Source organism: Mytilus trossulus, chromosome 8, assembly GCF_036588685.1.
Source record: "Mytilus trossulus isolate FHL-02 chromosome 8, PNRI_Mtr1.1.1.hap1, whole genome shotgun sequence".
NCBI lineage: Eukaryota > Metazoa > Mollusca > Bivalvia > Mytilida > Mytilidae > Mytilus > Mytilus trossulus.
This window is the reverse complement of record NC_086380.1, coordinates 15,958,458-15,976,952: the sequence shown is the minus strand read 5'-3', so window position 1 is coordinate 15,976,952 and position 18,495 is coordinate 15,958,458. Positions and strand designations below refer to the sequence as shown.

Genomic DNA, 18,495 nt, shown 5'->3' with positions numbered 1-18,495 from the left:
TATATAAGTATCCCAATCCTGAAGTTATAAAAGAGGGACGAAAGATACCAGAGGGACATTCAAACTCATTAATAAAAAATAAACAATAAGAAAAACAGACAAACAATAGTACACATGACACAACATAGAAAACTAAAGAATAGCAACACAAACCCAACAAATAACTAGGGGTGATCTCAGGTGCTCCGAAAGGGTAAACATATCCTGCTCCACATGTGGCACCCGTCATACATACATCGGATTAACTTTTTGTTTTATGTATAAGGTAAACACTAGCCTAAACAACACATCGAATGTGTTTGTTAGGTTACTCGATAAAAACAATATCTAAATGTCAAACTTTATTTAATGACATTAATTGCTTATAATTTAGATTGAACGTTTACCTGTAGTTTATGCTACTTTAACAGCACTGAAAGTGTTATAAACACTAAACAGGCTCGACCCACTGTTCATTTGTACAAAAATCAGGTCGCCCTCTGCTAGATTAACGTTAACAGTTTGGGATGCCATATTGTAATCGTTGCTTGTGAATAGCCACACCAAAACCACTCCATTCTTTCTCATAGTAAGGTGAGAACTTTGAAAGCCTGACATCATAGAAACAGACACAGAGTAAACACCAGCTTGACCTGTTGGAACAGTAAAGATGCCCGTACCGAGATTATAGACAGGTGGATTCCCTGTAACACAATGGACCTGATTGTATTTGACTCTATTTCCAACTGACACTGGTGTGTTACCTAAAGGCAATGTCGCTGTAAACGCAACTGAAAAAACAAAGATTTTAAAAGAATAAAAAAAAATTTGTATACTATACACATACACAGATAAAGACGATAATACAGTACTTTAGAATAAAAAAGTTCGTTTGTTCATATGCATATTTTGAATTGCTGCAAATCAAGTCACTCGCTTCTGTCAAATGATACCAATGCATGTTGAATCAAAAGAAAACTATTCAGATCTTTATAATAAATATAAACAATCTGTCTCTATTAAGAATACAAAGTAAATCCTGAAGCATTAAATTATGTCAGAAATTGTTTTTTAAAATGAAAGTAGTTTTGTTCCCTTAGCAAGCTGGTATGCATAACGTTGTTTATTTTTATTTCAAAGATCGGTAAATAAATGAATTAAAGCCTTTTAGTTTATAATCTATCTAAATTGAAAATATTAACAAGCAAAAACGATTGGAGGAAAATGTGAAATAAAGTTGTTTTTGGTAAAATCATATGACGTGTCGATGTCAATAGAAACAGCATTCAATTAATTAATATTTACAGTAAGTCAGAATATATTCATTTTAGACAAAGTTCTAGTCATTTATCAACTTAAAATCAAATTACATTTTGTAAATGATTTCGTCACGATTTTCTACTCTACAATATTTGCTCTGCCAACAGAATCAATCAATACAATTTTCTTCACATAGTTGCAGTACTTCGTACAAACAGGTATTGCGGTTAAAAATCATTTTTTTTTAAATTTATTTTATGATTAATTAACATAATGAAATAGCCCATATCTGGGAGTGTTGTAGAGCAGCTTGTTACTTTGAGATAACAAATATCAATCGAGGCGATTAAAGTTTGACAATGTTTTTCGACGAGTAACAATTTCTTCTATCACCCTTTGCTATCATAAGAAATGTTATACAATTGAAGAGACGTATCCTTTTAATGTAAACATTATACATATCAATCCATAATCTTGCGTATACTATATTTATTGATTGGTAATACAGATATATACATATATATGCATTTTTATGCGGGGAAATTTGGTTGTTTTACTCACCAACCTGGATATCAAAACTACGGATTTCTAATACAGGTATATATCAAGAAGTAATATAAGTACTCTGAATTTAAGACTACCTTTAGTTTTATTGTTTCCCAATATTGCTGTCCTATAGCATTCTTATATAACCCTGAGAGACCAGATGTGAAATGTTGTCATAAATATATTTATATTCAAAATATGTAGGTTACCGTTTGTTATCGATGCTATTATAACCAAGCTGTTGAACAGAAATGGACTTCTACGTCCTAATTAAACAGATTGAAACTTTGACTTAAACATAAACGTTATAGGACTGGGTGAAGGTGGTCCTCAATAAAATAAAATGCAATGTTCGTAAATTGTGTATCATTCAAAAGTGTAACAAAATCAATTTCGATTTGCAAAACTCAAATCTGCAATATTTATATTCCAGTTAAAATTGAATAACTTTTGTAATGTTTGTTATACAAAAGAAAGACAATCAATTCGCTGTTTCAGAATCTAAAGCATCATGGGTAATGTCATTGTTCGTACCCAAAAGGGAAAATAACGTTACGTCATTGGTTGAATTTCCATTTTTTATAACGTTTCAAATCAATCAAAACGCTTTGGTGTACGATTTTGAAAATATTACCCAGGATGCATTAGATTTTGAAACGGCGAATCACAATTTAAAATCGTGATTAAAATAAAGTCTTACCAGGAGAAGGACCAACCCCATTGCCGCCAATTCCACCAACTTGACATACATGTATTAACATGATCAACACCAACAAGATGCTTCTAAAAATAGATGTCTTCATCATTGCGAATGACAGGCGATAATGGACTCTGTAATCATTAAAATTATTCAAATATAATATTTGAATGTATACAATGTAAGCTCAAATAAAATAAATGCAAGAATCTTTTCATTCCCAGGAACAAACCGTACATGTTTACATGTTTTTCTGTAAAAGTATCAATAGAAATACGGAAATCAAACATTATTAAAAACAGGTAGAGAGTCAATAAAACCTGACCAAATCAAGTTCCAGGTTTTACTGAACATAATCAACGGACGAATGTAAAAGAAGTGTGAAATATTCAGTTTGAAGTGTTCCCAATAAAAGTAATTACAGACCGACTCTTGAACGGATTTTTAGTTCTGTTTGCAATTATACCATCTGAAATATTATCAGGAAATACTGAAATCGTAATGTTAAAAAAATATTAACATTTATCGAAACAATGAGTTCTACATTATAAATGATAACAAACAATAAGTCTTTGATGTTGCATATTCTAACGCATGTTATGTGTGCCTCTATTATTCATAATGTGGTCTGTTGACAGAAGATGTTTCATATTCATATTGCTGTCTTATTTCGTAACAAATGTGTCCACCGGAACCGAATAAGCCTTGTCTACGATATAATTTGCTGGCTTGATAAACCAATTTTGAAGTTAAAAAGAAACAAAACGGTTTTAAATAAATGACTGCTAGCAGCAAGACACAAAATTACGACTTATTGTAACCGTATTTTATTATCCATTTACTTCATAATGTATTGACTTGCCTATTCTTTATAAAAGAAAAATTCGACAACTGGTTATTATGAACGTAGAAATTGCTGCAGCGAGTCATTACGAAATATCAGTCATGCATTACGATGTCACATCCATGCATTAACATATGAGGCGGGACATCGTTTAAATCAAAATATCGTTTATTCATCAACAAGTGACAACTTTAAAAAGATTAAACTTAATATAATTAAGAAAAGTTTAAATGTTCAGTTTTTGTAATGACCTGAAACAAAAATATTTCACAGCCTTTTCGATTACGACTTTCGATTATTAGGTCTTTCCACTTTTATTTTTTCCGCCTAATTTTATTCTTGCGATAAATGTTTGTTTTGCAATATATCGCTTAGATATTTGGTATATGATTTCAAACAGTTTATGCGCTTTTGAAATTTACCCTGCGTAACTGAATACTTTTCTTTGTAGGAGTTATCTCCCCAAACACTGTTTTCCTTGTGTGCGCAACTCCTTCGAAACCGTCAAATATTACGACAAATTTATTTTACAAAATTGCTCATTATACCCTTCGCATGATTTGTCCTATTTTGACCGAATTGATATGAATGCTCCATATGAGAGTAATTTCCCCTTATGTATTTGATAAAGTGATATGCATTTCTATCTTGTAAACCAAAAGTGCTGGAGACCAAGGATCTTTTGATTTGAGGTCCGTGGTCCAAAAAAATGAAAACTAGGTCAAGGTCAAAGGTCAAGGTCATATTCTAATTTTTGAATTTGGCTTATTCTCTCTTTTTTCCAGAGACTGTTTAAGATAACGACAAATTATTTTAACTAAATTTTTTGTTGTGACATGTCGTTACACGTAAATTTTGATTGCAAGAGGACGTTGAACGTAAAAGGGAGTTTTCTCCACTCTTGTATTTAAAAATACGTGTATGGTGATATAACTCATTAACAAAATATAGTCTTTTGATTTGAGGTCCTTGGTTTGTGATCTTGAAATAGAGGTCAAGGTCATAGGTTAATAAGAAGTTCTAGATATTGACCTTTGCTTTAAATTTATATTTAAAATACATCATAAAGCCATAGGAACTAACATTTTTAACTGATTTTATTTTTCCTATATCAATATCAAAATGGATCTTTACTAGTGGAAATACTTTCAATTGTTCTCTGAAAAATTGGTTTTTAATTATCACTGTTTCATTTCCGTTGACTAATTATCAGGACACAGACTACCCAAAGAGTATAAAAATTTCAACTGTCTGATTTATTCTCCATAGCTACTTTATATTTACATGATGAAATGAAATGTTAGAGCATAAACATTAAGTATTGGAATGAGAAATAAGAAATTACTTCTGACAATATTGACCCTTTGCAGATATCATTTAAGTTCAATTTCATGAACAATGAATGGGAATGTGGAAAAACATATACTGTTTCCTTCTTTGTTCAAATTAGTAACTTGCAACACTCATCGAAGATACCAGGCTTATATTGTAACACCCAATGCATGCTTTATCACTGTACAACTTACTTTAACCAGTGCTGCTAGAAACAGAACAGTTGCAAGACAACATTATATTTAAAGATTGATCGCAGTGAACAAAATAATAACAGGAAGATGCATAATCTGGCTAACTGAGCCTCAGTCACTTGAAAAAAGACCTTGCAAAATACAAACACTTACCGTCAATTAATAATTAACTAACCATTGTCAATAATGTATGGAATTTCTACTAAAATACAAAAACTTATCATTGTAAATAATTTATGGAATTCCTACCAGAACCCAAACACTAACAAAATCAATAATTTATGGAATTCCTACCAGAACCCAAACACTAACCATATCAATAATTTATGGAATTTTTACAAACACTTACCCTGTTAAAAAATAAATCACAAACACCTACTGTTATCAATAATGTATTGAATTCCTTCTAAAACACAAACACTTACCGTTGTCAATAAATTTTTTGAATTTCCTCTAAAACAGAAACATTGAACGTTCTCAATAATTAATGTCGCTGCTAGCTCAACAACTCTGAAGTTAAAGTTTTGTCAAAGGGGTGTGATATATGTTCAACTTCAAGGGAACACCTGTTTATATTTTTGAATCATTGGCATGCATATGTAAATACATCAAACGGGGATAATGTATGCAATAAAAAAAGCGGTAATTGATGTTTTAATGCATAGAGAGTATTTGAAGATTGTTATTTGTAAAATTTCATCACTTCTGAAAGAAGTGGAAACCAATACTTTGCACCAACAGATGTAATCGTGAAACCATGGAAATGCTTCAATGATCTGATGTACATTTTTGTACTAACTTTAAGTACATGTGAATTTTCAAATATAGTTGAATGATTTTAATGCACACAACTAGCATTACATTAATAGCACAAAGCTGAGAGGATGTACCAATCTGGTCTATCCCCCTCTCAGCTATGTATTATTTAATTTATTATCCTAAATGTCCCAGCATTATTGTCTTCTTCAAATGAATTTTATCTAAAAGTATTTTATATGTAATCACGTACTTAACAACGTTACGGGTATTAGGAAAAGCATCAGATTAGAATTAAATAGACAATAATGATGCATTGACGATATAAGTATTCAATCCGAAACGGGAAAAAAAAGTCAAATTGTTGTTATATTGTATTGTTGTTATTTATTTGTTTTAAATTTCTTTGGAAATCCCCCTTCAAAAGGCCTCATATCTGGCTCAGAAATATACATCACAGTGGACATGGTGAAATGTACAAATAAATCGATGGTGAACGAAATTGTTTCAGTATTGAATAGAATATTAAAAAGAATCATTACACATAATGATTTATAGGTTTAAAAGAAAAATGTTAACAAGTAAAATATGTGTTTTCCAACTATTGCAAAATAAACAAGTTTGAGTCGTTCCACGCTTCATAGTACATTTGAAACATTGGAGTCAGTCATGAATATTCAAATATAGTTCTGGCTCTACTTTTCAAATATTAATGAGGAAAATGATACCTGGTTACTGACTGTATATGACATAGAAATATACAGTCAACGAATTTTGACTGCTCAAATAGAATGAGTGCAGTATAATATTTTTTTATTTTTTTATTTGAAAGTCAGATAATAGAATCCGAGCCATTTTTTAGAACTTTAAGTATTGTCTTTAATAACTTGATGTAAATTCAAGTCATTGTCATTTAAATTACCTATTTTCGATTGGTCAAGCCGAGAGGGTAACATTCAAAACAATTGTCCCCTCAGCCATGTGATAGAAAAAATAACACCCTCGTATTAGCCAATCAAAATATGGCATTTCAACTTGAAGAATAAAAAAACAGCTGTGTTATATATCCTTCTAAAGCTTTTTAACTTCTTTTTTTGTTTTGTCCGATTACCCATCACTTGTACAGTGCAATTTTCTTTTATCAATGTCAAAGGTCAAAACTGAACATTCTAAAATTTTGTTAGATTTAACAAAAATATTAGGCTTTTGATCGTTCCTGATGAAGATAAATTCAGAAATGCGCTTCGGAGTCCTGCAGTGTTTTACGGATTAAATGACGATTATATATTGCGTTTTATTATTTATTATAGTTGATACAGAAGGAATACCGAATCCATGGTGTCGGAATGAAAGTTGTGTTAGCCTCGAAAATAAGATGTTGTTGATATATATTTTACGCTGCTACACGCTGTACACAATGAATTTGAGAGTAAGATAAATATCAGTAGCTTTTAGCAAGGATAATATTACAAGGTATAACATAATGTATAGCAGCAACTATCACATACATAAAAATAATCTCCGACATGTGCCATTTCCCACTCGTCTTATAATTACAACCCCTATGGCCATGTTATAACTGAGAATTTAAACTAAATTCAACATGGGCATCTCTCATAGGTAATTTCTCATTGTCCCAAGTTTAGAGAACCCTAACATATCAATTCAAGCCTTTATTTTAAAATAGCTATGGATTCCATTGAGGACAGCGCCAGAGCATGGGCCTAACGAGAGGAAGTTGAACTGGACACTGTGTCACAATGGGTAAAAACTATCAGGTCGCATTTATAAGTTGAATTAAATGTGTGAATGATCAACCAAAGTCCGTTTTCAGAGACAAAGAGGCCGTGAAAGGTCTATTATCTTTTATGTTGTGAAAATTTCAAATATTTTGGTCTTTGTATGTAAATCGTATTACTACGATTGTCATGTAAAAGAATGAGGAATAAATGAAGATTTAGGTTATCCCACATACAAAGACATATCATTTGACATTGTAAGAGATTTTAGCAAATCATAAGTCTTTCGTGGCTTCAATGAATATCACATTAAACACCACAGACTTTCCTTGTTTGTATTGGATACCGGGACGTCACAGAATTCCGTACAAACAACGGTACATTGCCGGCTCATATGCTTGTTCCACTTAAGAATTGACTAAAATTCTGTCCACAATGAAAGAGGGTCTTCAGAAATACTGTGAAACTGTTTACTCGCGTGGTGGTATTTACCATTTGTGGATTCTAAAACATTCTAAAAAACTTCTAGATAATTTTAAATCTCGGTTTTTTTTCTGAAATTAGTTCTATCGAAACTTATGATTTCTCAACCCTGTATACCACCATTCCTCATGTGAAATTGAAAAATCGCATGAAAGATATATAAATTTATTACTTTGGAATGTCACAAGGCATATTTTGTTAATAGTGAACAAAAGGATAAAACATGCTACACAATGAGAACAAGTGATCAGTATGCTGGAGTTTCTTATCAACAATATATTTGTTGAATTTGGAGGTAAACTTAAAAAAAATGTCGACATTACTATGGGAACGAACTATGTGCCTTTCCTTCTTTTCATATAAATCGGAGTTCCTTCAGACACTTGTCAAAATCAAGTAGATAAAAGAAGCCAAATTATTTAATTTCACTTTCATATATATTGATGATGTCCTTTCCATTATCAATCCGATTTTTTCTGTTCGGGCGCGATTAATATATCCCCGAGAACTAGAAATTTAAGAAATAACAGACACGGCTTCCTCCATCTCATTTTTAGACTTATCACTCGAATTTTACATGCATAGTCATGTCAGTACCCTAATCTTTGACAAACGAGACGATTTTAATTTTATAATCATACATTTCCCTCACCTTAGTAGCAATATACCAACTTCACATGCGTATGGGGATATACATTTCCCAACTATTTCTATATTCAAGAGCTTGCAGCTCCTGCTCATACTTTGTAAAACGTCACCAGTGTCTTAGCAGAAAGTTTATGAACCAGAGGCATCTCAAAGAACGTTTTTCAAAAAAAGTTTATCGAGAGGTACCAGAACCTTATTGATAAATATTCCGTATCAACTTCACAATTGATACATGATGGTCTTGATGTCTATATTGTTCGTACTGACGTTGTTTATCATCTTAACAAAGTGTTATATTGTTTGTCTTTGATCTATCATTAATATCACTTTTACTGTTTGGTTTGTTTTCTGTGATATCCATTTGACGTGGCTCGGTACTTGTACATCCCGTCAATATGTGTGTATAATCTTTCATTTTTGCTGGTGTATTTTGTATATAAGACATTTTGTGTTTGTTTGGTTCTTATAACGTGATCCTGTACTTTAAAAGATCCCGTCATTAAGTTATTGATCTATTATATGTCATTATGTAACTGTTCTATTATATGTATTATGTTCTATAATAAATTTGAAAATACTTTGAATGACAAACGACAAAAACATTTTACACGCGTAATGGTATTAATCATATGTGGTTTTTTTTTAAATCTCGGTAATTTTCTGAAATTATTTCTATCATAATTTTTGATTTTCAACTCTGTATACCACCATTCCCATTGTGAAATTATAGTTGATATGAATAACCATTAAACGACAATTTGTTTTCCTATGTGACGTTTACATGTTTTGAAGTCAGACACGCGAAGCAATGAATGTGATTTTAAATTTGATAGATTCTTTTTTGCCTTTTTTGTAAATGATTGCTTGTTTTGAGATTGTAACACAGTGATGACTGCTGTACCCATATTTTGACTTAACTTTATTATGTCTGAATTTTAATTCTAATTCTAAATTGCACACCTGATTGTACTGATTATGGCTATTATCATAAAAATTGATATAGCTTAATATACTCGGAACAATGATCCAATAATCCAGATTATTTAATGATGTTCATTTTGAAAAGAAGATATAGTTAAACCAGGTACATGTATAACGCTCAATACTTTTTGATACGAGCGTCACTGCTGAGTCTTATGTAGACGAAACGCGCGTCTGGCGTATTAAATTATAATCCTGGTACCTTTGATAACTATCAATACGATATTTGTCTTTTTATAGATGCAATTCAAATATAAAACTTTTACAGACAGTCAAACAGTTCAAATTAAGGTATCAATCAAAATGATAACATCGTTTGGTGCAAATGTTTATCATTTGTTTAGGAAGTATTAAAAAAGAATTCTCAGATAAAAAAAATCTTTAAATGCTTTCTATCCATTAGGATATCAATTACCGTTGTATGATTGCATACATTTGCGTTCTTCTCCCTTTCATATATATAACCACAACCCTTAATTGATAAAACTTTATTTTCATAGTTATATAGTACACAGCGCCTTTCGTTTTTAACCATAGTGTTTGTATTTAGATAGGAATTCAATAAATTACTTGCAAGGGTAAGTGTTAGTGTTTTGGTAGGATTTCTATAAATTCTTGGTTAGGATAAGTGTTCAGTAGGAAAAGGTAGAGTACATTGAGGATAACGGTCAGTGTTCTAGTACGAACTCCATTATTATCTATAAGGGTAAGTGTTTGTGTTTTAGTAGAACCTCATTAGATATTGACAACGGTTAGTGTTTGTGGTTAGGTAGGATTTCCATAAGTCATTGATAAGGTTAAATGTTTATGTTTTAGTAGGAATTCAATAAATCATTGATAGAGGAAAGTGTTTATGATTCGGTAATGCTGTACAGTGATATTGCATACATTGTATGATGGCATAAGCATTGTATCTTCGATGAGTGTTTCACGTTACCAATTTGAAAAAAAGAAGGAAAATTATATGTTTTTCCACAATCCCATTCTCCGTCAAGATTATTATATTATCCCCGGCTAAGTATATATCTAGGATTTTGATTGGTTAACGCCCGATGTTACAAAACCCATAGTCTCTATGTGTTGCTTACCCATATCCCCGGACATTGCTAACCATTATCCCAGGGAATTTCACGAAAGTTTTCCCTTGTTCCATGATTACTCCTTGAAAAATATTTAATTCATTAACGATTTTGTCCTATAATGCCGATCATTTACACTCATTTCATTAAATGCATCACTTGACTGCTGTATTTTCAAGGAGTGGGACTACGGACCTAGCTATGCAAATGACCCACGTTGACGTCACACCATCTATGACGTAACTCTCACAACATTGAGCGCCAAATTTAACTCAACCCAGTTTCTCTGTCTCCGTATTAAAAACGTCTTATATTAAACTAACTGTAGGGTTCTACCAACGATACCCCTACACCCCGCAAAAATATGTAATATTTCAAAATTTCAATAAAACTTTTTTAGATAATGAAAAAAAACTTGTTTTCTTTTGTACCCAAATTTCCAAAAACACTCGCCCGATTCGGACAAGGACCGGGGATAAATTATGTATTTACGTTCATATCCATATCTAAAGATATTATAACACCCTTCAGTACCCTGTACACCCTTCGGCTACGCCCTATGGTGTACTGGGGTACTTCAGGGTGTTAAAATATCTTTAGATATCTACGGATATGAACGTAGATAAATTGTATTTTATAGTGTTAATATATGAATTTTTTTCATATTGGCCCTGTAAATATGCCCGAGGTATTATTAATGGTTAAAACAGATTGTAATGGCCCTGACCGAATACAAGAAAAAACACTTAATACAACTTGTATTTAATAGTTTTAATTCTTCAATAAAACAAAGAGTAATAATCTTACCGTGAGGTAGGAATTAAAAGCAGAACTTGTATTTTCGCATTCACAAAGGATTTTTGGTCAACATTGTCAAAAGTAATTTTTGATTTTTCATCAAAGTTCTTGGTTTTATGTTCTTACATTTCATTTCATCTAGCAAATATAAAGTAGCTGGGAAGAATTAATCAGACATTTTAACTATTCTTACACTTTGAGTAGTAGTCTGCGCTGTTGTATTAATCGAAAATCTTCCTCGAAAAGTCTGTTAAATATTTCTGTTTCAAGTCAATACAATACCCTGAACATCATTTAAACTTTGTTTAATGATATTAAGTTAAAAACAAAAGTTGTCACTTGTTAAAGAATAAACGACATTATTGATTTAAACGATGTCCCGCTTCATCTGTTTATAATGCATGGCTGTGATTTCGTAATGCATGACTGAGATTTCGTAATACATGATTGAGATTTCGTAATGACTGGCTATGATTTCGTAATGCATGATTGAGATTTCGTAATGCATGATTGAGATTTCGTAATGACTGGCTGTAGCAATTTCTCCGATCGTAATGACTATTTGTTGATTTTTTTCTTTTATAAGCATGGGCACGTCTATATATATATTGTAGTAAGTTGGTAAATGAAATTTGGTTACAATAAGTCGTAGTTTATGTCTTGTAGTTATTTATTTAAATTTTTTGCTCCTTTTTAACTATAAAATTGGTTTTGGAAGCCAGTAAAATAAATAGTAGACACAACTAATAAGTTCCGGTGGACATACTTGCAACGAAATAAGACCGCAATATGAATATAAAACATCTTCTGTCAACAGACCGCACTAAGATGTGTTACAATATGAAATGTCTACACTGAATTGTTTGTCGTCATTCATAATGTAACACTCATGGTTTCAATAAATGTTAATATTTCATTATATAATACGAGTTCAGTATTTCATGCAAAATGGTTTAAATGGTTTAATTGCAAATAAAACAAACGTCCGTCTGAAAAGTCGTTCTTGGTCTACCTTTATTTGGAACTCTTCAAACTGAATATTTGACACTTCTTTAACATTCTTCCGTTGTTTGTTTTTTGTATAATCGGGAATTTGATTTGGTCAGGTTTTATAGACTCCTTTTTTATTATTATTATTTTTCATTTCTGTATTTCTGTTGTTACTTTTTTTACAGAAAAAAAAATTATAACCTGTATGGTTTGTTCCAAAAAACGAAACGATTCTTCATTGATTTAAAAAATATATCTATTTAGACCCCTCTACAGCAAAATTTATCCAACAAAACCATAGGTTTGAACGTTCTTTTAAATTTAGACTAAAATAAAGTCTTGTTTATATATATATATATATATTTATATACACGAGTCTAAATTGAAAACTACGTTCAAACCTATGATTGCGTTGGATAAAACCGCAATTTTTATACGTGTGCATGTAAAACAAATTTCGTTGTAGAAGGGTCTAAAAACAGCACAAACAACATTTTCCAAAAGTCCAAAAAAGTGAAAAAGTATATTTAAACAAAACGCATTTGACTAACAGGTCAAACAACTGATGTCCTTTAACCCTGCTGACTGCCAACGGCGATTGCCGAAAAAATTGATCACAAGATGTACCAAAATGGATCTCAATATAAATTTTATACTAAACTGATTGTTTTTACTTGTGGCTACGATGTTATGCCACAAACATAAGCTGTCAATATTTTTTAGTACACCAAATCAGGATTTCGACAATATATGTCCCTTCAGTGATGTTAGGGATCGAAACGGTATTTGGAAGGCCATATAAAAAGTACCCTCATTTTTAGAAAAAGAACCTTCTTTTTTTAGAGACTCTTGAATTTTAAGAGTCAATATAGGATGAACGGATCATATTAACCGGAAGGAAAATATGATACAAGCTCAAAACGAAAAAATATAAACGAGTCTAAATTGAAAACTTCGTTCAAACCTATGATTGCTTTGAATAAAAAACGCAATGTTTATACGTGTGCATGTAAAACAAATTTCGTTGTAGAATGGTCTAAAAACAGCACAAGTATCATTTTCCAAAAGACACAAAAAGTGAAAAGGTATATTTAAACAAAACGCTTTTGACTAACAGGTCAAACAACTGATGTCCTTTAACCCTGCTGACTGTCATTGGCGATTGCCAAATAAAATTGATCACAAGATGTAAGAAAATGGATATCAATATAAATTTAATACTAAACTGATTTTTTTTATACTTGTGGCCATGATGTTATGCCACAAACATAAAGTGTGAACACATTTCATAGTACACCAGATCCGGATTTCGACAATAAATGTCTCTTCATTGATGTTAGGGATCGAAACGGTATTTTGAAGGCCATATAAAAAGTACCCTCATTTTAGGAAAAGTACCCTCATTTTCAGAGACACTTGAATTTTAAGAATCAATATAGATGGAACGGATCATATAAACCGGAAGGAAAATATGATACAAGCCCAAACAAAAAGATATAAACGAGTCTAAATTGAAAACTACGTTCAAACCTATGATTGCGTTGGATAAAAACCGTTTTTTTATACGTGTTCATGTAGAACAAATTTCGTTGTAAAAGGGTATAAAAACAGCACAAACAACATTTTTCAAAAGACCAAAAAAGTGAAAAAGTATATTTAAACAAAACGCATTTGACTAACAGGTCAAACAACTGATGTCCTTTAACCCTGCTAAGACGAGTTGTATACACAATTAAAACATATATTCTAAACATCAACCCAATAATGTTAGATCTGTAAATTTGCTTTTGCAAATTTTTTATTCTTCTATTGCCGGAATTCGAACCCATAATACTGTGATATCGTGACACCAAATCTCCTGCACGACCACCTGGGCTCTAAAATAAAGCTTCAGTGGCCGTGTGTTACCTTTCCTCGTCAGTTTTAATCTACTGCTGTACTACAGTACATGATATATAAGGCATGGATATGTTATTGTAACTGATCAGCTTACTTATCTATAGTAAAAGGTCCTACAAATTAATGTAAGATACAGTCACAGAAAATAATTATATTTATAAGTACATGTACGTCTGAGTCAGTGACAACTTTGCAACAGATTTATCCATCGGATCGCCATCAATTATGGTGATACATGGCTGTGTCTATTATGTCTATACAACTCGTCTAAACATCAACCCAACAATGTCAGATCTGCAATTTTGCTTTCGCAATTTATATTATATTTGAGTAATTTTCATGATTACAGAGTCGTTCATCGCCTGTCAATTGCAACGATGAAGACATATATTTGTACATGCATCCTGTTTGTGTTGATACATGTATGTCGAGCTCCGTTTCCTTCTCCATCTACATCAGGTAAGACTTTATGCTAATTACGATATAAAGTTGTGATTGAATGTCTATCTTTCTTATTATAAACATTACATTAGCAGTCTATGGAAGAAGCGTACCGATAAAACAAACTTTTCTTATATCACATAGCGATATTGTCTAATATCAATTGTAAATATGCAGTTATAACAAGCGGGAAAAAGTTGTTTTCGGCAAAGAAAAATTAAGAAAATACTAACTTCAAAACTTATTGTTCAAGTATAAACAAAAATTTAATCTAAATATACTTTCATAATTTAGTTAGAAGCTAAAGTTTATTTCTTATACATCTCGTCAACGTGTTTGTATTGGCTTTCATTTTTAGTTGTTTGTTTTGTATATGCGACTTTTGTATTTCTTTTGTTCTTATAACGTGACTCTGTACTTTAAAAGATCCCGTCAGTTTGATATTGTTCTATTATATGTTATTATATTCTTATAAATTCTATATATAACTTTTGGACTAGTTCAATCTCGGTCCATTTCTGAAATTTAGTCTTACATACTTGTGTTGTTTTTTTTAACCCTATATGGTAACTTTGACTATGTAAATTTTAAAATTGTTTTTATACACATTGAACGACAAATGTATGTGACGTATAAAAATTTCTGACATCAGACACTCAAATTAATCAATGTATTTGTAGATAGTAGATGCGTTTGTGTTCTGTTAAATTGTTCCTTTTAAATTTGTTATACAATGATGACTGATGTACCCATATTTAGACTATTTCATCTATTGTTTCTGTTTAATTAACGCATCAATCACTAGTAACCCGAATTTAGCTTGATCGGACAAAAACGTGTTAACGCTATTTAAATGAGATTGATTGTCATTTGATAAAGATTGACAAAAATTAAAAAATAATTTCAATTCATTTCAATTCATTTCAATTCATTTTAACGCCAGTCAAATAGATTTCCTTGCGGTGAATCAATTGAAATCAAGTTAGTGGTAATGTACGTCAAACTAATAGGCCACGCCCCCGTTAAACTATTTCAAACTGGCATCAATTCGTTTTAAACATCGTTGAGACCAGAGCTTTGTATAGGTAAATCACTCAAGCAAAACAACTTTGATTGATGTCGTTTATTTTTTTCAAATTTTATCGAATTTAGTTAAATGCGTATATTATAAGTAAAGTCGCATGTTTCACAATTTTTAACAAATGAATGAACAAAACACGTGACATTTAAGAAATTTATATAAAACATTAAAATATTGATGCACGGTTTAAGAAATGTGAAGCTGTTGAAAATAAAATAATTGGATGCATTACATAATTTGAATTTGACAAAATACAGTAGATCTTTATCTCACATATTCGTTTCAAAAATTGCTAAGTGCTATGAAAACTCCTGATATGTAACGTGTGGTCCCTAGCAAATGCTCACGAAACTTTATGTATTCCTGTATATTTACCGTTACTGTTTTTCTGGTTTACTATATTGTACTCGTAAATTAAATGTGTCACGGAAAGAAAAGTAACTTCACAGAAATTGTTCATTGCATATATAATTTAAATCTTATATTTTCGGTAAACAACAAATATTCACTAGCTGTATATTATTATATAAAATTGCTTGTAATGCCAAACATTGTTTTTGTTAAGAAATAAAATTGATGAAGATAATGTTGACATTTGTTGAATTCTAATAATAAAGGTAAAGTCTTGCTCAAAATTGTAAATGAAGTAACAGATCAGTGAACTTTTAAAACTGTGTTAAATTGTAATACCGGTGGCTGGAGCAAAACAGGGGTAAATTGTGGAAGATATTGTGGACGAGCATATTGAAGCGTTAATTGTTACGATTCTGGAACGGTGTATTATCGTGCTCTGATGCACCGTGACATACAAAAATTCTTGTAATAAATGAAAATTTATCCCGTATATATGAACAATAAAAAGTTTGCAATAGCAACGGGTAGGTTTAAGTTAAACGATCTTGTCTGGCTGTTAGTCGGCATTCCTTACGCCTTTTAATACATTTCAAAAAAATGATAATGACGTTTGGGGCATCTGATTCTGCCTTATAAATTAAAATGACCATACACATTGTAAAAATACAAGAATGGAAAAGAAACTTCTACAATGTTGCTCTCATATTATTTTATCGATATTTATGTTATCGGTAATTTCTTAGTAAAAACTGGGTGCTCTCGTTGAAGTTCGCGTTACATACACATTAAAACGATTTTCATTGGTCGAAAAGTTTGCAAACTTTCAATCCAGGTGTTCTCATCGAGGTCCGCGTTCATGTTTGAATTCGATACGTATGGTTAGACTCTACGATGTCCGAGTTAACGAAAAAAAATTAGAAAAATATCACTCATTCCGCGAGAAAATAAATTCTGTATATTCATTTAAATCAAAAAATTGATTAACTTGAACTTTGAAACAGTTACATTAATAAATCTTTCCGCACCCTTTAATCTAAGGTCATTAAATCTAAATAACTTAATAAAATTATTTGCTTCAATATTTTTCAATCAATCAAGAAATGGCATGACTAAATGGAATAAAACATAAAAAAAAACACATTTTCTTAACACCAGGAGACTGTCTAGTGGTTGTTCCGTAGATAAGAACTCCGATTTGTTTGACCATACATGCTTTTTAATTTGGACATACGGCTTGAACCCCCTTTTTTGCTGTAATCTGTCGTTGTTATATATTATCTTTTTTATAAGTATTGTACATCAATCAGACCGTTAGTTGTTTGAATTCATATTTGTAATTTTGAGAATTTTTTAAAATGATTATGCGGTTTTGGTTTTGCTCTTTGTTGAATGCTGCATGGTGAACTAATTGTATAAATGTCTAGGAATATAACTTTAACAAACTAAATAATATATTTTAAAAGTTCTATATTTATTATATTTTATATAGAAATACGCGTTGTTTCAACAAATGGAAGCTTTTAACGACATTGACTGGTTAAACAGCCCTTGCACGGTATAGGTAGACTACACAAATCCTTGTAAAAACTAATATTTCATCTAGGTGCTTTCGTTAAAGTTCGCGTTACATATTAAAATGAATTTCATTGGTCTGAAAGTTTGCAAACTTTCAATCCAGGTGTTCTCAACGAGGTCCGCGTTCATGTTTCAATTTGATACGTAACATATGAAAGTCCAATATGGTACAAATGTAAAGACTCTACGATGTCCGAGTTCTGAACTAAAAAATAATTGATAGCACTTATGAGACATAATGTTAGAATATTTGTCTTTTGTTGAAGTCGACACGTCTCCCTCTAAATGTCTTTCGATTATTTTTATTATTTTTAATCGGAAATATCTGCCACAACAAATAGTATCATGCAGTACAGTAGAGGGATTTAAGAGTATGATCACAGAATCTGCTCTCATCCCCATATTCTATCCCTAACTATTCTGTTATCAAATGTATATAGTTTTATCAAAAAAATTTTTTTTGAATGACATACGTTATTTTGGTTTTTTTCTTGATATTGTTATTTTTGATTTTTCCCTGCTAAAATGTAAATTATAAATTTTATAGTCGACGCCCGGCGAATAATCTTCAATAATTGAAGGATCGCTAGAAACCTAAAGAAGAAGAAGATTTGTGTAGTTCGGTTGCTGTCGCATTGGCGTATACCTTACTTCTCCTTTTCTTTCGTGCATCACTTATTTATCATGTGCACTGATGGCTGAAAAAAATCTGATCAGGTTTCTTTTGCATCAAATAGAGCGGTTTGATTTTGATTTGATTTTTTTTTCTACTTTACGTCTAGTGGCAAATATTTCACGCATGATACAGCCATTATTTCA

At 31.3% G+C, this 18,495-nt stretch overlaps 1 protein-coding gene across 1 annotated transcript; it reads right to left on the bottom strand.

Annotated features, from left to right (window-relative positions):
- Positions 1-328: 328 nt before the first annotated feature.
- LOC134681683 (uncharacterized) lies at positions 329-5,398 on the bottom strand. The gene is made up of 3 exons (XM_063541330.1): positions 5,278-5,398; positions 2,486-2,616; positions 329-770 (listed from the first exon to the last, which is right to left on the bottom strand). The coding sequence occupies exons 2-3, from the start codon at positions 2,589-2,591 to the stop codon at positions 394-396; spliced, it is 483 nt and encodes a 160-aa protein (XP_063397400.1). The 5' UTR covers positions 2,592-2,616; positions 5,278-5,398; the 3' UTR covers positions 329-393.
- Between the last annotated feature and the right edge of the window lie 13,097 nt (positions 5,399-18,495).